This window comes from Fopius arisanus, unplaced genomic scaffold, assembly GCF_000806365.1.
Source record: "Fopius arisanus strain USDA-PBARC FA_bdor unplaced genomic scaffold, ASM80636v1 scaffold00003, whole genome shotgun sequence".
Classification (NCBI taxonomy): domain Eukaryota; kingdom Metazoa; phylum Arthropoda; class Insecta; order Hymenoptera; family Braconidae; genus Fopius; species Fopius arisanus.
The window spans coordinates 1917199-1938132 of NW_011887742.1; the positions used below are offsets into that span (position 1 = coordinate 1917199).

At 35.4% G+C, this 20934-nt stretch overlaps 2 protein-coding genes across 2 annotated transcripts; one reads left to right on the forward strand and one right to left on the reverse strand.

Moving 5' to 3' along the window:
• The first annotated feature begins 19 nt into the window (after positions 1 to 19).
• LOC105269875 (NADH-ubiquinone oxidoreductase 49 kDa subunit) lies at positions 20 to 2042 on the forward strand. The gene is made up of 4 exons (XM_011310454.1): positions 20 to 171; positions 313 to 737; positions 821 to 1292; positions 1495 to 2042. Exons 1-4 carry the CDS (start codon positions 71 to 73, stop codon positions 1898 to 1900), a joined length of 1404 nt encoding a protein of 467 aa, XP_011308756.1. The 5' UTR covers positions 20 to 70; the 3' UTR covers positions 1901 to 2042.
• LOC105269869 (bicaudal D-related protein homolog) lies at positions 2003 to 20316 on the reverse strand. Its single transcript, XM_011310447.1, has 5 exons — positions 20052 to 20316; positions 5459 to 5791; positions 4980 to 5149; positions 3777 to 4053; positions 2003 to 3576 (listed from the first exon to the last, which is right to left on the reverse strand). Exons 1-5 carry the CDS (start codon positions 20292 to 20294, stop codon positions 2959 to 2961), a joined length of 1641 nt encoding a protein of 546 aa, XP_011308749.1. The 5' UTR covers positions 20295 to 20316; the 3' UTR covers positions 2003 to 2958.
• Positions 20317 to 20934: the final 618 nt, after the last annotated feature.

A 20934-nucleotide genomic window follows, 5' to 3' on the forward strand; every position in this document is an offset into this window, starting at 1 on the left:
TTAAATATCTGTCCGTGATGCGCAACCGGAAATAATCCCTTTGCGCATTGTTGGCCATCTAAGGTAGAAGATGGCCGCGGGTGTTCTCCGGACAGTTTTGAAGAAATCCGGGGCATTCGTCCCGGATGGAAAGATCCTATTGCAGAATTCCGGGGCGTTAATTGCCTGCAAGTAAGTCAATAAACAAAGCCATCGAAAAAATCGGAGGCAATTGACGAGAGTTATGTAACAATAATATATAACAATATAACCTCGACAGTGGGCACTTGCTATTGTCATTTGTTATTTGATTATTTATTGGCAATTGGTTAGTCCTCAGAGGCATGCGGGACACTGGTACCCAGATGAGGACTATGTCAAGCAGTTTCATGGACCTCTGATGGTCCCCAATGATGGAATCAAATGGAAATACATGCCACCTGCGGAGAAACCACCGCAGCTTGAGAAAAATGTCAAGAACACGAGAATCAACTTTGGACCTCAGCATCCAGCTGCTCATGGTGTACTTCGTCTGGTACTCGAGCTTGAGGGAGAGTATGTTAGAAGTGCTGATCCACATATTGGCCTTCTTCATCGCGGCACTGAAAAACTCATTGAGTATAAAACGTACATGCAGGCACTTCCTTACTTCGATCGACTGGATTATGTCTCCATGATGTGTAATGAGCAGTGCTTCTCCCTGGCTATTGAAAAATTGTTGAATATCGAGGTGCCACTGCGTGCTAAGTACATCAGGAGTAAGTTGAGATTGTAATTAATTTTCCCGGGGAATTATTGATCTCAAATTCGAATAATTTGAACAACTAAAAATAATTTTTAGCATTGTTTGCTGAGATTACACGAATCCTCAATCACATTATGGGAATTGGAACTCATGCACTGGATATTGGAGCTTTGACACCATTTTTCTGGCTTTTTGAGGAACGTGAGAAGCTCATGGAGTTCTACGAACGAGTTAGTGGAGCTCGTATGCATGCAGCTTATGTTCGTCCTGGTGGAGTGTCTCAAGATCTTCCTCTGGGGATAATGGATGATATTTATCAGTGGGCCCGACAGTATTCAGCTCAGATCGATCAGGTTGAGGATCTTTTGACGAGGAATACCGTCTGGAGGACTAGGACTATGAATGTGGGCACTGTGACTGCACAGCAGGCCCTCGACTGGGGATTCAGTGGTGTCATGCTTCGTGGATCTGGATTCAAATGGGACATCAGGAAGACTGCACCTTATGATGCTTATGATCTTGTTGACTTCGACGTGCCCATTGGAATTTCGGGAGATTGTTACGACAGGTAATCATAATATTAATTTTTTTCCTTGAATTTACAAAATGATTCTATTAATTAATATTCAATAATGGATGAAGTATTGATGTTAAGGATTACATAATTTAATTAATCAATATGTGAAAATATTTATACCAATGCCAAAGAAATTTGAAATTACTTGAGTTCACAAATTTAATAATGCGTCCTGTTATTTTTTTTTGCCCAGGTACTTGTGTCGTGTCGAAGAGATGCGACAATCCCTCCGGATAATCGAGCAGTGTCTGAATCAAATGCCAGCTGGTGAAATTAAAGTGGACGACAACAAGATAGTGCCACCCAGTCGTGAGGAGATGAAAACAAGTATGGAGGCACTCATCCATCACTTCAAGCTCTTCAGTCAGGGCTTCCAGGTGCCACCTGGTGCCACTTACACATGTATCGAGGCTCCTAAGGGTGAATTCGGAGTTTACCTCGTGAGTGATGGCAGCAGCAAGCCCTATCGCTGCAAAATCAAGGCACCAGGTTTCGCACACTTGGCAGCACTCCAGGAAATCGGCCCTCGACACTTCCTCGCTGATATCGTCGCCATCATTGGTACCATGGACGTCGTCTTCGGGGAGATCGATCGATAATTCATGAAAAACGTTTTCAAAGAGAACTCGGTAGACGGTTCATTTGTATATTATTATAGGAGTAAATTATAGAAAAGGAATAATATGGAAATATCAAGGAAATTCTGTGAATAAAATTAATTTATTCATATGTTCCTTCAAATGATGGAGATAAAATGATTCTATTTACATTTGTCATTGTTAAATGATATGTCACTGATTTTCAAAAACATTACAATTTTTTTTTTGCAACGATTCCCAACATCTAATAGAATGCTTTGTATTTTTTTTTAAAACGAACACTTGGGAAAATTCGATGGGAGTTCTACGATAGATTAGAAAATTTGAGATGAAGTTCTGAAAGATTTTTCCTCTGGAAGTAGATTAACTAAAAAAAAGGAGACAGAAGAAAAATACGTCCCACAACTCAAATCCAATAAAAATTATTGCACTTTCAAATGTTCGTTAAAAAGAAAGGAAAAATTCGTTTTGTCTTCCTTTCTTTCTTTTTTTGATGAATCATGGCATACATGATTGTCGCAATTACCCTACAATATAAATATTTTCAAAATTCATTTAAGTCACATTTTTCGATGCGGACGGAGCTTGCATAGTCAATTTTCACCCTAACAGAATAATCTGTATTAAGCACATGATAAAATACTTTACTAGTCATTCAACATACACTATGTACATCTGAAATCACATTCAGAATCACCTACTCTGATAAACATATCTCAATTTTCCTAGAGATCATTCGTGGGAGATAGTTCGATCGTTATTAAATTCTACATTATGAGCTGACAAAATGGTCCCAAAAATCATACACTGCAGAGAACCCACATTTCATAAAAACAGTTTTAAAATCTCTAGCATTTTCCGAAGATAAAACGACCCAAGAGTATCAAAAAAAAATGCAATTGATAAACCTCCTCACCGTTTTCATTAATCAACAAAAAAAAACACTCCATTTTATAAACAGCCACGACTCCATAATTTCCACTGACTCATTTTTCCCTCTCCACTGTATAACCGTAGAGAATAATACGTAAGTACAAAAGTCCTCTAAAATCACAAAATTAGAAAAGTCCAAACATTTTTCTACTGCTGCCAGTACTTCTCTTTTTCCTAGCTGGAGCACTGACATCCGGACTATCTCCCCCACAGCTGCCATTGAGCTGTGGACTAGAGGGTGTCAATTTACTCTTGACATGCTCATCAATGAGAGCCTGCATATCCATCTGCCATTGCTCCAGTTGCTGACTCAGCTCAATTTTCTGCTGTATTGCCTCCATCAGCTGACTATTGACCTGGAGTACATCTATTCTCGTCCTAGCCAATTCCACCTCAGCCCTATTCTTCCTGGCAACAGCCTGATCCCTAACTGAATAAGCCTGGGCAATCACTTCGTCTCTGTTAAGCTCAGAGTCCTCAATGTCTCCACGTGCTCTATCACGTTCCTCCTTGACTCCACATAATTCAGCCTCGCAGACACTCAATTTACTCGTTGTGTCAAGAAGGGCCTCACCTCGACGCTTTAATTCCTCCTGGGTCTGTTTAAATTGCTGTCTAGTGTGATCCAACTCCTCCGTCACTCTGTGGAGTTCAACTGCCAGATTTAATTCACCTGGCGCACCTCTTCCGGTTAAGGCCAAACTGTAAATCTCCTCGACAAGATCTGAAAGTACTCCAGGACCCTACAAACAAAATTCAATAAACAATGGAGTTATTTATTTATTTAATATTTCTGCATTCACTGAATCATTTTCATGAATACAATTTCAATATCGAATAAAATTGCATTTTTAATGGATTAATTCAGATAAATTATTGTCCAATTATTTCACATTAATATTCCACATAAATATATTAATTATAAAAATAAATAATTTATTACCTCAGTATCGGAGCCATTCATGATAACGACCATAGACTCGTCGCAGTCACTTTGGAGTCCTGAGTCGTCCTCACCCCGTCTCAACTGTGTACTCAGCTCTCGGAGACGTTTGCACGCCCTCGCCACTTCCGCCCTGATGTCCTCTGGTTCACCAAGTGAACTTCCGCTCACCTCGCACTCCATTTCCGCCTGCAATGACCTCGGTGCCTTGTGTATCGATCCAGACCTGCCTCTCTGCTGTGCTTCGATCGCAGCTAGAGCCGCTGCTAGGTCATCTCTGTTTAATTAATTAAAACAATAATTTTATCTCAGATTTATTCCTCCAGCGATCCGATCGAATCATTTCGCGATTATCAATTTTTCCAGAGGTTTTTCCCTTTTCTCGATTCAATCCGATTTTAACCCACAGCTTTTTTTTACAATTGCAAATACGATTTAATTGTTAATTCAATTAAGACTCCCTTTTAAACTTGAACACAAATTCAATTATCTCTGCGAGATCATGATGCCAGGGTAACTTTTTTAATCCGTCCTCAATTAATTGTGGTATTTAGATCGATTGATTAGGGATTTTGTGATTATTGGTTTAATGAGTTGATGTTAATTTTAGTTCTCACGTTGTTTAGAGCTCTACAATGTCAAGAGTAATTTGAAAAAATGACGTGGGTCGAGTCAGCGATGAATGCCGGAACTCGATGATTCGCACGAGTACCTCACGGCGAATCACGTTTTCTCGACGTGTGGGTCGTAAAAGTTTAGAGCCACCGCGTAGGTGGTCACCACGAACCGTTCGATTTGAACGTTCAACGCCAATATTGATCAGTCCTTCACGTGCATCACGATTAGATAATTCCCATCATTTGAGCGATAACACAATTTTTTCCACCCAAAAAATCAATCACCGATTGTCCCATACTCCGAAAATTGATTTTACTAGAAAAGTCAATTGATGTATTAATTTTTATTTAATTAAAAGTGGAAATTAGGCCGCCATTTCTGCGATATCATTTTATATCAGGGAAAAAATGGACTTATCCTAGTTTACCACTTCGTTTATTACAGATCTAGCGCAAGTTATAATGTTTCGAGGAATTCAGACCGGAAAGAAATTTTTTTAGGTCTGTAAAATCACGAATTAGCGACTTATCGCCCTTTATGGATTTCGCAAGTGAATTTTTATTGTTAGTTGAAAGAGGTGTTTACCTTTCTTGCTCGGCAAGTTTAGCTCGGTGTTCCGCTTCATGGCTGAGTCTCTCCAAGGCTGCAGCCCTTTCCTCCGCTTCCTCCAGGGCTGCCACAGCTCTAGCTCTTTCCTCACGCAGCTCCAACGATCGCCTTTCCAATTCTGTTCTTTGTGCTGATACAAATTGCACCTGAAAGTCATTACAAATATTTTGACACACAATAAACGAAAAGATAACAGACAAAGTGGAGGTAAATCGTGGATTTTTCCTCCAATTCGCTCTTTCAATTTGATTTCATAATTTTTTATTGCGAAATAATCATGAATTATTGAGAATCACGTGATGAAATTCTGGCACATCTTGATGAAGAAATGATATTTTTTAAATTAATGCATTGTGTGAATAAATAATGATTTTTGGATTTGAATTCGTCTCGATTTATCAGGCATAAGTTAATGAGTTACTGGGAAAATTGTCAATGTAAAAATAGAGGATTACCTCATCCCTGAGAATTTCCAAACTGCTGACATGATCCTGAAGTGATGTATTCCTGACGGCGCATTTTTCCCTGAGTACCTTCACCTCAGCCAACAGCTGTTCCTCTTGTTTAGCTGCTTCTCTCAGCTGATCAGCTAGCCTCGTATTTTGAGCAGTCAATTCAGCGACCAAAGTCGCCTGTTCCCTCTCAGCCCTTCTAGCCCTTTCACTCTGCTCATCCAACTGACTCCTCAGGGTCTCCACATCAGCCTGAAGCTCCAGAACATGTGCCTCATTCTCACCTTTAGCTTCTTCCAATCTTCTCCGTAGCAAATGACGTTCCTGCTCCAGACACTAAAAGAAAATTCAGAAGAATTGTACATTTTTTCATTTGAATGTCTATTTTTCGTTTCGTTTTCCTAGCATGAGGTAATATTAAGCAATGTCTATAATTGTAAACTCAGATCATAGTGTTGGAATGATTCAGAATTAAATCATTCGTGAATCAGAGAATGCAGGATTGCATATTCAACGCGAGAAATTAACTTATTGTTAAAAATATTCAAGAGATTTAAAAATAATCGGTTTTCTCTACCGTAGCAGAAAAAAATCCGATATTTCTCAATAAAACGATTGACACAAAAATCTGACGAAAGAGATTCGCAATTGGCTGTCCATTTCAACAGGCTCCACGTGATCAGCTTTCCAAAGACACTTCCAATAACAATTTCCATTGGAATCATAAGGATTCTGAGCAAGTTGTGGTGACGTATGTATTGAAACTTCTGAATCATCCGCCCACGAAGCAAAAACAAGTATCCACCGTTTTATTTCTGTTTGTATATCTGAAGATCTCTTCCTCAGGCCGAGGGAAAGGCTTTGGAAATAACTCTCGTAAAGAACACGTCTTCAAGGTCCTCAAGGAAGCAGAAGTCTTTGTTCAGCACTCGATTCCCTATCTATCTCCGTTTTCTTTATGGCAAATTTATGGCGTATTTAACCATAAAACTCTTCAATTTTCTTTCCCCATTACCCTAGACTCAAGCGTTACGTTATTGTTCAGAGTAAAAGTTGAACTCTCGCTCTTAATACGAGTATTGAGGAACGTCGGATACTCCCAACGCAAAAAAAAAAAATAGCTGGCAATTCCTCTACCTTTCCGAGATAAAGAATGAGTGCTATATTTTTCTCTTTCATTTTAAAATCTCTCTTTTTCAACTGTCTTATTGCACTCAATTGTACACGTGTGTACGTAATATTGTCCATGGTTGAACCCTTTGTTTTCACCTCCGGGTTGTTAATCGTTGTGCAACTCAACTGCGAATCCACTGAACAATTAAACAAATGGATTGCGTGATATGTTTGTAGCTGTTTGAATTTTTATTTTAGGTGGGGATTAAGTGGTGATGATTTATGTCTGGGATTTTATATTTTAAGAGAGATCGCATTGAAATCAAGTTCAAAATCCAACACGAATTATTGCTAATAGAAATAATTAGATATCTCCATTTAAATATTTCCATTTAATAATTTAATAATTAATTGATAGAGTAAATCAGTGTGGATTACAGATTTAATTCTTGAGGAATAAATTATCAGAATTATTCTACAAAATGATTTGTCAAATTTCGATGTTAATTTTGTAGTGAGTTGATTAATTATTTAGTAATTGCGGTGGAATATCGTCATTATATAATCAATAGGGACAAGGACTTTAGGGTGGGTGAAGTGGATTAAAAGGGAATAATGCCGATCCTTTGTTAATAAAACATCTTTTGTTCATTGCATTCGATAACATTAAAGTATACACTCCGCTTTCACTTCTCTCCCCCTTTCTCAATATTTACTCACAAGTATTAATTGAATTACCCCCCACTCGAGCCGACATCATAAATACAAATAGCCTGATTACCAGCAATTATTCGCGGAAATTACGTCAATTAAATCAATCACACGAAATTACATGAATTCACATTTTATTCATTTCCGTAAAATTAGAGATTTTGTATAATTTCGCTCGTAATCAACTCCATGATTTATTGCATTATTACATACAAGGTTTTGTGGTTTGAACACTTTGTGTTTTCTGGGGTAATTAATTTCGCCGCTTTTCAATTATTATCTTTGATTTTAGTGAGCATTCGTCATTGATGATAAATAAATAAAATTCGTGTCAGTGTTTTTCAGTCTCATTTTTGCAGAAAGCAACGATGAATAGAAAAATAAATTACTAATTGATCAGAGAATGACTCTGAAAATTAAAGAACTATGTCAATTGTTTATATATTTATCGAATTTTATGGATGGAGGCGGTAGAATTGAAGTCGAAATTTTCTACATCCTTTTACTCCATGGTTGGATAAATCTCAGCAACAGATGCACAGCTACTTCGATAAGGTAAAATCGATGGCCACTCAAAACAACTCATAAACCAAAAAGAATATGAAACCGTGAATAGATCCATTGATCTCCAAGTCAATAGAAATACCAGAGAAATCTAATAGGGAACAGATGTTTAATCCTTCCAAGTGATAACAGCAATCTAGGTTGAACTATAAAAAGTAAATGAGAATCGGAATTGAGATTCGGATAGTCTTTGTTCTGAAAAATAATCTGGAAAATACGTGAGAATTATTATGAAGAAATAATGAGGGGGGAAAATATGAGGCGATGGGGGAAAGTGAGTCATGAATTTACTCAACCGTGAATGAAGTGAATTGTGAAGACTAGTTGAGCAGATGCTGTCTCTTCGTAATCCATTACATCTGATATTTTATCTAGGTTATCATATCTAGGACAATTGTCACCGCGTGGGGCTAATTACCCAGGTACTTGAAATTCAATTGAGAAATTCATAAGCTGTCGATGAGCCCAACTGAAGTTTCACTCGAAATTTCCCAGAATTGGGTAATTACTCATGAAAATTACTGGATTAGGTAAAATGGGTCGACTTTGTCGTGATGAAATTGATTATAAAAATTGTTTAATCGTTTTTTCTCGATTTTTCTCGTTTTGGAAAATAATTTTTAATTAAAAAAATTTTTTTTCACGAGTTTTTTTCGTAGGGAATTCATAAATTCAATCTGTTGTCCAAAGTTATTCGACTATTTTATTACCTTCACACAATATCGAAGGAGTGGTGAAATCAATAAAAAAAAAGGCCTCGTAACCCGGAATACAGACCGTGAGTGAAAGAATTGATAAAAAATGGAATAGCAAAAAATCATAGGAAAATCATAATCATAATTCCGCATAACAACTCCTTAAAAATAAATCACATTCCAGTGCTAATTGGAATAAATAAAAATCCTCAAACGGTGGAATAATTTCTCCGGATTTTTCTCGAATGAGAGATCGACAAGAAAAAACCGAAAAAAATTAATGCGTAATTGTGTTGAATTTTTTATGGAAACCATTTTCAGGCAGACTTTTTGGACTTTTACCGAGGCAAAACGGAATGTGTCCTTGGTTTCCCCTGGTTACTCATCGACCAATTCCCAACACTATTATAGGGTTCACAAAACCTAGAAAACGTGTGAAAGGTGGGAAACGAGTTGTAATTCACGTATGACATAAAAATGAAATTAAAAAAATAATAATCCCTTGGGATTTCCTCCAAATCGCTCAGGGATCGACAACAAATTCCCGATATGATCAGTAAATCCGAAGAAAAAACTGTTACAACTACTCATACAACTACTCCCTCTCATTACACCAATTGACCATTCACCTCGAAAAAAATACTCAATAATATAAAAAAAAAATGACAGGATTTATAATTCATGGAATATTCTCTCCTGGAATCTCTCCTGGAATCACGAAAGAAATTGGAAAAGAAAGGCATAAATAATTCGATGAACAAAACGTGAAAGTGTCATTGCATTCACGTGGAATGCACTTGAGGGCCTTCTGTCGTCACTAAAAATGGATTATTGACATCTTTCTCACGTGCTAACACGCCAGAGAGAATTAGAATTAATAATTTCCTTATGGACATCCTAAGTATCCAAAACAGGAATTTTATTCAGTTTACACGGTATTAAATACGTAACGTACAGTCATCATGCGTGCAAAAAGAAAAATGTAATGACGACGTGTGTAAAAGTATTTGAATAAAATTGATAGTTAAAAGCGATAACTTTAAACTATTTCTTGTTTTTTTTATATTAAATTGCCGGTGAGTCATGGACTCGGATAATTTTCACTGGTTCAAGCTGCGTAAATGTAGTTGTAATGTAAGCCGGTTTTCAATAATAATGTGAGTACAGGAAATTACGGAGATGGAGAGTTGGAGATGCAGAGGTAAAAAAAATCCAACGGTATTTTCGAATGAGTCACTGAATATTTGTCATGGCAACCTCTTTGTTCAAACATTATAAATAAAGTACCTAATTCATTATTTATTATTTATTGTGTATTATATCCGGATAATTAAACACACTCGATAATTAATTTATAAACTAGAATGAATTAATTTGGTTTAGCTCCAATTATCGGTCTCGCTCTGCAAAAAGACGGAGAGCTAAATAAAAAATTGTGTATTGATTTTTATTTTTGTATGTATTTTCATTATTTATTATTTATTTGCAATGAGGTAATGCTTTGGTACGGTTTTTACTGATGATTATCGTCGGTTTAATCCGTTACTATTACAATCTATTTTTTCACAAACTCCGAGGCACAAGCCCCCGAAATTAACGGTAATTCTGTGACAATTAACGCGAGTAAATAATCTCATTGTTGGGTACTTCTGCCTCGTTAATTCCGAGACAATCATCAAGTCCCGTTTTTTCAACCCAACAAATTCACGGGAGCACTTGCAGAAAATATTCCAGCAGCAGAAAATCCTAAAGAAATCGGCGCAATTACTTGCGGTAATTTAAAAAGTCATTAATCACTGGATCAGTAATTAAACTCAAATCAGGATAGACCCTGGGGTCAAAAGAAAACATTAATTTCATGTTAGTCTAGAATATTTTGCCGTTGATTCTCAGATTTCCAGTGAAAATAGATTAAATGGAATGGAAATGGATTTTTAAAGGGAAAAATAGACAATTCAATTGTATACATTATGTTCTAGTATTTTTTCTAGTATTTTTAATTATAACTGCGAATGCCCATGGACTTTCACTCTCCAGAAATATTTTCTCGTAACAAATCGTAGGTCAGCCGTCATCTCTCATTGCTGCAAGTGTCACTCGCCCTTATCTAATTATCATCAAATTATTCTGAATGCACGACGAGTGACGAGTGATTGAAGGTGCCACCGAGGCAGTGACAGTGACCCACTTATTAATTATTTACATTTCTTTATATCAACTTTTTAAATTGCGTATCAAGTGCCAATGAATTATGGCGGTTTAAATTCCAGACAATCACTCCTATCGGTGGAATTGTTTTCGTTGGATCGTGGGAAGTGGAATGTTTGCACAACAGTTTGGATGGACTGGTGATAAGAATCTTAACTTCCGGGAGGGAGAGAGGTAATAAACGCATTGTGCATTATTTTCTCTTATTGCACCGTCGATTTACCAAATGAAGTGCAAACGCGGGACACCGAAGGAAACATTGTCAATGGATATGAATTATTAGTTATGACGCAGGTCGTTTATTTTATCAGACAGGTTTTCCTAGTATTAGTTAATATACAAAACGTGTTTTTGCTAAAGGCTAAACCCCCGAGCTTTTGAGAAATAATTCGCCATTTTTTTAATTTGTTCACAATATTTCTGGGAATATTACAGAAACGCAGGAAAATTGAAATTTCAATGAATTAATTAATCGGAAATTAAATCGGAAATATTAACTAATTGAAATAAAAAATTGAAATAATTGTTCAATTGATCGAAATTCACTCTCCACTCGTGTCATTCGTAGAAAAAAGTTTATGATATTGATTAATTATCATCGGAAAGTTGTTGAACATCTGTTATCGCGAATGAGTCTTATCGATTTTTTTTTTAATCATTCGTGTGGGTATGAGTCAGCCGCAGGTCTGACAGAAGATATTTATTGCAATTACGTAAAAACAAAACCGACAGGTGATAAGGTTAACAATTTGACTTGTTAATCAGGTACTTCGATGTTTTGCAATTGGAGGGAAAAGTATTGTTGGATATTATCGGTATAAACAATTAACAAATTCTTCTAATTTTCGCCAGTAATTTCTCGAACTTCTAGAAATAATTGTCATAACAACAATTTTCTCAGCTGTCGTTTATATTGTTAATCTTATAATTATTGAGACAATATTATTAATCATCAATTGTCCACGAGTGATTTCAGAATAAAAAATATAGGCTTTCTTTAATAAAACATTTGATAGTCTCTAATTTCCTTTGCGAAAGTGATTTTAATGGACTTTTTATCATTACAAAAAATCGGTGTGCATTTTCCGGATGAGCAACAATGAATTTATTTAATATTCAATACATTTTGGAGTCAACGAGCGAGCAGAGATATCGCTCAACAATTTTCTCATTTTATTTCTGTATCAATGAAGCTGCGGCGAAGTTGTGCCTTTTGAATAGAAAGTAAAAAATAATATACGAGATTCAACGAACGAGGAAAATGGGAGTGTCTTGACTGAGACGGCCATTTTGCAGTTGCAAATTATAATATTTATCTCATACATCCGAAAATCGGTGACACATTAATTTCGTGACGTTGACAATCGATAAACGATGATAATTAATCGATTGAGACAATCACACGTTCACTTAAGACCCGATAAAATATCATTTTATCTAGCATTGAACTTCCTGGTGCAGGTTAATTAATAATCTAATTATAATCAATAGATTTGAAATGTTTATACGGATTCACTAGATGGTGAATCGATCCTGGAGTCTATTTATTTATCATTTTTTATTCTAGATGCAGTTGTCGGGATTAATTTTGTATTGGCTAGAAGTGTATTACGTCTTAGAGTTACTTTCCCTCGATGTATCGTTGCAGAAGGTATAATTGTAACCGGTGGTCGTAATCGCATCGGCAATGGCCCGTGAACGATCTGGTATATTCAGGAAAAAATGGATAAAAAAAAATACCAAATCCACGAGAACGGATTAAAAGCGGAACAATTGCATTACTTTTCTACTCTAACATCTTCGAAGAGAGTGATAATTTCGTGAATACTATCGCAATGTCTTGAGCAATTACCAAGGAGAATGAGGCAAAAATAATTAACTCAAAGGTCTCATGTATTTCACAATCAGAATATCACATCGATCTTTCCACTGAGTCATTTATTTTTTATATCAATCAAGAATAATTGAATTTAATTGAATTCAATCAATCGATTCAAATTGTTATCGGGAAATACTTGAAATAAATTATGGTGAATTTGAATTAATTAATTAATCAGATAATTAATTATAGGAATATTGAAACATTTGTATATTTTCTGGGATGAGAGAAAATAATAATTATTATTAATATAATAATAATAATGGGTTTGATTAATTATATTAATTATATAAATTTGATTTATTTCTGACCTTCCGAATAAGGAATTAATATCAATTTCCGTTGAAGATTCAGGAAGTTCATGTTCCCCTCGTTAATTACCACATTATTATCTGCATAATAATTTCATAGAATCACCGGCATTGAGAAAATATACATAGACAATTGCGTAATGTTGTTCCTCGTTGGACTTCTAATTAGCAAGGTCAACGGATTGACTTACTCCTTCATTTCTCTTCAAACTACGAAGGTTTCACATTTTTTTTTTTCAAGTTCTCACCATCGACAACGTTCACCTTGATTATTATTACCATCTCCAGAGTAACGAGTTCATTTCTCTCGTAATTTCTGAAGAGTTAATGACAAGGATGCTAATTAATCCCTGGAGATTACAGTCGTAGGCACTTCCTGATCTACTTCCCAGTATTTTTTCATTGATGTCTTCATCCCCGAGAAATATTTTTGCCTTTTTGTTTTTCTCTCTTTTCTTCAGCTCACGAATTTTTTTCTCCATCTCAAATTTCATACCGAGTGGAATTGGATATTTATCTCAAGTGCTCGTATGGTCGATGTACTTGCATTTCTAACCGATAAATTACCGCGTGTTCAAATAGTTCAAACAAATACTTTCTCATCGAAAATTGAAAAATGATTTATCTCCATGATCATGATTAATAATCAAGTCTTCATTTATTAATTATATATATTATTTATTTATCTATAATTTATAATAATTATCTGCGTGTCATCCCTATCATCGCACCTGCGCATTTAAATTTCATTAAATTGACATGTTGAATTTTTTTTTTGGGAAATATAGACGTGGAACCATCGAGAGCAGTTTTTTTTATTTATTTTAAAATCCTTGGGGGTACACAAATAATAATAAATAAAGAAGTCACCCGAAAGATGATTAAAGATCAGTGAGCAGGATAATTACAGACTTTATAGGGCAGGATGATGGATTTTTTTACAAACTATTTCTTCCCATTCATTCGCGCTTCCCGTTTCCTGGGTGTTCTTACTATTGGGTATTCTCACGCCCTAACTGCCATGGGGTTTCTAACGGGTAATTATGGTGGAGCCATCAAGGGCTTCTGTTTCCTTTAGACCCAGGATAAACGTTGAAGAATTGTCGAAAAAATGGAACAATTACAGAAAGACAAAGAACGACAAAAAAATTGTCATTTTATATTTTTCATAGAGCTCTGGGCAGTTTGTTCACTTATTATTGTTAATCATCATTATTATTGTTAATGACAGACTGATTTTTCTCAATGTTTAAACTAAAAATTAATATAATTGAATTATTGTTAATTAAGTTGTCAGGGAATTTTATAAACTTGAAAATTTATGATGTTTCGTGTTTGGATTAGATGATTTTGATTCGCTAATGAATCTTGATTATTTTCTCTCAGTAATTTAATTAAGGTATTCGATGATTAAAGCCCTCTGACAGGTGTTTCTAATTATTCAAGTAATTATTCAAAATATTAAGTGGATTTTCACATCGTAAAACTGCAAAGACTCTCATAATTCAAGTGATGATGAACAATCCCGGATAATTGGAGGACTGAACATAAAAAATATTTAATGCACATGGAGAGTACCGAATTACCCTAAGGACCTCCAGGTGGTATTCCACAATGCACCCCATCCTAACGGTCTCATTTCTACTTCCGGTCCCCTTTTTGCCTGGCCCCTCGTCCAAGAGAATCGATCGACGATAACCCGACCTCAGGCCGACAGTTCATCCCAAGATTATTACTCCCAAGAAAATTTCTGACATTGTAATGTTTCGTAGATTACAATGAAATTTTTCACACGAAAACTCCCAGGGAAATTACTCCACCAATTTATTACCACCTCAGTCCTCCCTTGGATCAATTACTAGATTACGTAATGATAATCGAATTTCATTTGATATTTTACAAAAACAATTAGCACCACCGGACGCGAATTTTTGCTGAGATAAATAAATAATCGTCAACTGCCGATCGATAACCCGATAATAATTTTTTGCAAGACTTTTATTATTGCAATTTCCTCAACAATATGAATATTAATCCTGAAGTCGGCACCTCTGGTCACCGATTTGCAATTTCACAGTTGAATTATAAGTCGGTTGTTTATTGATCACTTCATTAGAGCATAAAAAATTATTCACTTCCTGAAAATCCAGTAGAAATTACGGAAATAATTAGTGTTGATATTTTACAATTGTTCTGGTTCAATTGAACTCCGTCAACGACTGCCCGACTTGTTCTAATTCTCGAGATAATTATTTAAATTATTCCATGGACTTTAAAAAGTACTAGAACTCAAGGAGAATATTGTACGAGGTATTATTTCCTCGAGTGCTTTCTCAAAATAGTGAGTTTTCTTGAAAAACTCAGCAGGTAGAATATTTTGTGGTTGAAAATTTCGAGCTCAGCAAACACTTGCCCCTGGGGTTTTTCAATTGTCATTGTAATGCACCTTTTCAAGGCATTGTGGCGATTGTATTATCTGAACGTGTATCTTCATGGCCAGTGTAAATAAAAAATGAATACCATTCTCTCGAATATTCTGAGGAAAGTGAAGGCGTTTGCACTTTCAAAACTCATAAAAACGCAAAATTCATCCATCCATTATGCAAATTACCCTCAATAAAACAGCAATTAAAATATTTTAGGAATTCACGATGAATTTTACAAATTACAAGAGAGTACACGCAATTAAAACAAGCACGTAGAAAAAGTATGAAAATCTAAAATATATATTAAACATATTGAATAAAATAAATTTATTTCATTTTTGCGCTGCGACAATTCCAAATATTTTAAACAGTGAAAAAAAATACTCAAGAGTTGAATAATTTAATAATTCCCTCCGCCAATATTAAAATCCTATTTTTCGAATTTCTGAATCATAAAAAAATTCTGTGAGCAAAAAATAATGAAGGGTTGAGGTGATAAATAATAATAAATAAATTGATGAATGAACACTCATCTTCCCACTCTGATTATTAAACAAAAACCTAAAAATTATCATTACCACTGGGTCATGAAGAGCCAATTATATCTAAAAAGTATAAAAAAATAGTAAACAGAACAATTGGCGGGGACTAATTATTATCGTAATGAAGAACAACGGGGTTAGACTAGTTTTACACCGCCAATTAAATGCATGAGGCACTGAAAAGAGTTCACGCGGTTTTATGAATGCAGGTGAATTGCATAGTTTTGCGTATCTGGGTGAATCCAGAGGAGTAAAAAAAAAGCACAAGTGTATGACTATTTTCCGCATACAGGACAGCATAAATGCCCTAACCACCGCCTGTAAATATGTATTTATCCCGTGAAAATAACAGGCCACAAATATTCAACGCGAAAATCCATTCCCTATTCCTTATTTCCCTGAAATAAATTATCTGGAGAAAATTAAAATAAATATATATATATTTTTACAACGAGTAATTCTCCAGTATCGCAAGTAGTTTTCGAGTTCACGTACATATTTGTGTCTCGCATCGCTCGTCAATTGGGTCATTACAAATTCATTACAAATTGCAATACAATTGTCGTATATTTCGTATTAGTTATCCCAAATGACGAGTTATGTGATTATTTAATTGATTTATTTGTCTTATTATTTATTCATGCGCATGTTTTTTTCCCAAGTCATTATTTCTGACGTCTCAATATGCCACGTCTCGTTAGAACTCTATTCTTCGTAATTATTAACATCATTATCAAAAGTGATCGTTATCATTTTTGGGAATCATTCAGTCCTTGACTCATTCAACTAAATCACTCGTCCCTATTCCCACCATTTATTATTTTTTATTCAGGATATATAAATAATTTATTCAACCTTTTGCATCTAGAGTTAAAAATTTATGAATTTTTATTGCTCAACCCTTTTTTATTCGTTTCCTCTTGATGAAAAGAAAAAAGTGAAGTTTTCATTATTCAGGGAACAAAGGAAATGAATGGACTGCAATTTCTTCATCTTAAAATACCAAAAGTGGACATTTACATTTCATCCTTTGAGGATTCTTCTTTATTTATCGTCTCGCATGCAGTCGTTACCGGATGTATTTTGCGTGCACGTCTTTCAGTCCGGGATTCCCCTCACGTGGCAAAAATAAAGGGCCCAAACAATTTGAATAAATCCAAGATTTTCCATTTCTGTATTCAATTGTGAGGCAAGAGGTGTCAATTCATCCGACTTCCTGCGTGTCTTGAAGACACATCAGGATGTTAATGCCATTTCTTTGTAATTAAACATCCGGAAATGTCAACTACTTCTCCCACAATTGTTGGGTTATTATTTCAGTACTTCTTCGTTATGGGCACGTGCCACTATCATTCAGTAATTTATACCTTAGGCTTATAATTTTTTGGCTCCACGGAGCTTGAGAATTTATATAAGTTTTGCAAATTGAAATATTGTCGGGCTTTCAACCGGAGAAATACAGGAAGTGAATGAAGGAATGTCGATGGAACAAGTGTATTAGCTTTAAAGGGATTCGTGGATTTGTACGTCGGTGATTTTTCCCTAAGGCTTCGCCCACAATACCTCACCAATTTATAAAAAAAAAACTGACCAATTGTGGGCACTGAAAATAATCCAGTGGATATTTCATTATTTAATTATGAAAACCAATTGAAAAATCATAAGCTCATTCCTTGAAGATCATAAAAAGAAAACAATTTCTTCATATCTAATAATAAATCAATGAATGAATTCAATTACTTGAATTAATTGAATATGAAAAACGGGAATTAATTATTGAGAACATGAATAATTGTTTAAAAAATAAAAATTCTCTGACCGTTTGAATACTGGGAATGATTTTGAAAGAAAAAAGCAGTTGTCAATGTATTTTTATCTCTGTCTGTCGTCCCGTCGAAATAAACACACACGGTTGACCCAAAAATCATAATAAATATGTCAATCATCGTCAATAATATTATTGGGGTCAAAAAGGCATAAAAGCACGGTAAGGCAGTCGAACCGTGGTACCGGTCATTGTTACATGCTAGATTCTTCCAGTGTTTTTTAAACTTAATGTTGCCCAAGCCTTGTTTCCACGCTTTCGTGGCTCTCCGAACATCGACGAATCCCATTATTTATTGTACATACAATCCCAGAAATAAACATATTAAAATTTTTTATCTGAATTTTATTTTAAATCCAAGAAAATCGCGTTTTCTCTGCATTATCAAAGAGTGAAATTCCCCTTTTTTCATAATTCGCGCGTTATTTTCTCCTGCATGTGAATCCTATCCACCGAAAATTTCCGATTTTATCGTATCTTAAATTTCCATTTTACGGACCGGTGTTTGTTATCAGTCAATCGTTGTTATCGCACTCGTATCAGGTGCGTTGGGATGTCTTGACTCAACAACTCAATGTCAACGTACCCCACGCGCTCATTTGCGTCATTCAGGGTCGTACTAGCACAAATTCGCACTTTCATTTTTACTGAAAAAATTGCCTCATCATGTCCCACCGAAATTCTCATTCCGTCATTGCAAAAATTTCTTATTTTTTACTGTAAAATTCAGAGAAATTCCATCGACTTTTGTAATTTCCTAGAGAAATATCGGTCACTCTTTATTTACCCGGTAATTATGGAAAATGTCGGAGTGAGGCAATACGAGAAAACAAATGTTAAGTAATTCTAGAATCTGTAGAAAAAAGTTGAATGGAATGTATGAATTTGAAAATTCTATCAATTCAAAAAAATTGCGTTATCAAATTCGATTATATATTCATTATTATTCCATTTTCCTTCGAATTACCGATTTAATCCTCCAAATATTAAATGGACGTCGACCTGAAGATTGTGTAATTTAAAGAATTAAAGAGATGGAGAAGAGAACAATGTCTTTAACTCGATGATTTTATCACGGCCCCCAGGAATATTCTGGCAAATCTCCAAGAAATGTTTTCGCATCGAGGTCTATGTTGGGGGTCGTAAATTCCCCTGCTAGAATAAAAAATCTTATGACACGAGACACCCGAGAGAAAGGGAACGGCGATACAACCGTCTAATAAAAAAAACATGCAAATGAAATCGTAAACACTTTTTCCACACCAACCTCGGATCTCGGTCACATTAATATTAAATCGCGAAAGTTCAATGTTTCATATTTCCTCTCTTATAGGACACTTTTACGAAATTACTCTGAAATTTGAAGAAAAAAATCTTCAAATTCAGATCTGGAGATATTCCACGGAATTATAATTTTTAATTCCAAACCCAAAAAACTCCAAAAACCAAAAAAATTATAGAAAATTCAGTGTCCGATTTATTTGAAAAAGAATTCTTCAATCAATTAATGATTGATTTAAAATCTCATTTACAGTCTTTACATACACATAATATATCTCTTAAAGGAGCAATTGCCAGTGATCAACCAGGCATCGGTACTGAGCCATCAATTATCCATCTCCCAAGGAATAATAACCATAAACCAATAGATCAGAGAAAGTGAAGGCTCTCACTTACTCCTAAACGACATGACACCTCATCATGTCTTCTCAAATAAAAAATATTTGATGAATGATTGCGACGAGTAGAAAAACTAAAAATGTCACTGGAGGGCATTTCTTTCGAGCATCTAAATCAGAGTTCGATAACAGAAATAATTTGCTCAGGGCGAATGTGGGTTACAACTGATCTGATAAAACGTGTCTGTCCTTTATATATAAAAATCAATCAATCCCTTGTAATCCACATTCAATCCAACTATTTCATAATAATATAAGAACAAAAACCTGAAGAGGACACAGACCCGCAATTATTTTCCCTCCCAACAATTTAATCAACAATCACAAACTCAGAGAATCTCAAGAATAGACTTCGAGATAAGATAGAAAAAAAGATTTGAAAACCTGCGACAATCTCACAACTCGCTTTTGCAATCAGCAAAAATCCCGAATTAATCCGAATATATCTGATACGTTATCTTCCAAAAGGGACTAATAAAACCTGACTAATAAAATTGTCATCAAAGTAAATTAAAAATTGATGACTTGAATAATTGCGCGACACGTAATTCAACTGAAAAGAGACTTGCCAGAATAACAACTGAATTGTCCCCGAATTTTTTCCAATTTTTCTCTCTCCACGTGTGAATAATTAGTGACTCACCTCAAGTTTATTGCTGTACTCTTCAGCAAGTGCCTCAGACTGTCTGGTGAGTTCCTGATTTCTCTCCAGCAATGCCTTCCCCAATTCAGCAGCAAGTACAAGATCCTTCTCACTCTGCTTAAGCAATTCATGAGGATCCCCAACATCATCATCACTATCCAGAGCATTTCTCCTGGTCTGCAGATCAGAGATCATATCCTCAAGAGCATAAGGCTCCAACTGTCCCTCTTTCCTGGGCAACATATTCGCTCGACTCCCCTAACAAGTCCCCACTTTTTCACAAAACAATAATTTTTTATCGTCAAACAGATGCACCAGCCCACACTATTGTTATCGATCGTACGTCAGGTGCATTCAATGACGTTAAACCGTCACATCCCCACCAAAAACACCAGGACAACAGCCTGATAACCCATTACCACAACAATCCAACACCTTTCATCACTTGTGCTTCACTTTTTGCCGGTTAATTTCACTTTTTCATACTCAAATAAACCGTTCCTAATGTCACTTGACACACTGATACACTTATTTTCCTCAATGAAATCCAGATAAATTGTTCTCCAAGACGAATAACCCCTCGGGATAAAGTGAAAAATGGTAATAAAACGGGTTTAACATCTAGAAAACAGGTTTAACACTAATTGCATCCATAATGACGTTTCAGTCATCTTCACGAGGAGACACTGACATTGCGACCACCGGGGGATTCCTCAAGCACAGACACGTGCTCTGAATGTCAAAATTGGGGTAAAAGAAAAAAATATTATTGAAATGAAAAAAAAAAAAATACTTATAACTGGATCAGAAGGTGATCTAGAGTTTTAATTTAACTCTTGTTCTGTTCTTGCTCCATGAAACACGGTCTAAATAGTGCATTTGT

Excerpts from the sequence above, each read along its gene's own strand:
- LOC105269869 (XM_011310447.1), bottom strand. The coding sequence starts at position 20,294 with ATGTTGCCCAGGAAAGAGGGACAGTTGGAGCCTTATGCTCTTGAGGAT. Across the intron at positions 5,150-5,458 it reads TGGAAATTCTCAGGGATGAG|GTGCAATTTGTATCAGCACA; the intron begins GTAATCCTCTAT and ends AATGACTTTCAG. Across the intron at positions 4,054-4,979 it reads AAACTTGCCGAGCAAGAAAG|AGATGACCTAGCAGCGGCTC; the intron begins GTAAACACCTCT and ends TTAATTAAACAG.
- LOC105269875 (XM_011310454.1), top strand. The coding sequence starts at position 71 with ATGGCCGCGGGTGTTCTCCGGACAGTTTTGAAGAAATCCGGGGCATTC. Across the intron at positions 172-312 it reads GGGGCGTTAATTGCCTGCAA|TCCTCAGAGGCATGCGGGAC; the intron begins GTAAGTCAATAA and ends GCAATTGGTTAG. Across the intron at positions 738-820 it reads GCGTGCTAAGTACATCAGGA|CATTGTTTGCTGAGATTACA; the intron begins GTAAGTTGAGAT and ends AATAATTTTTAG.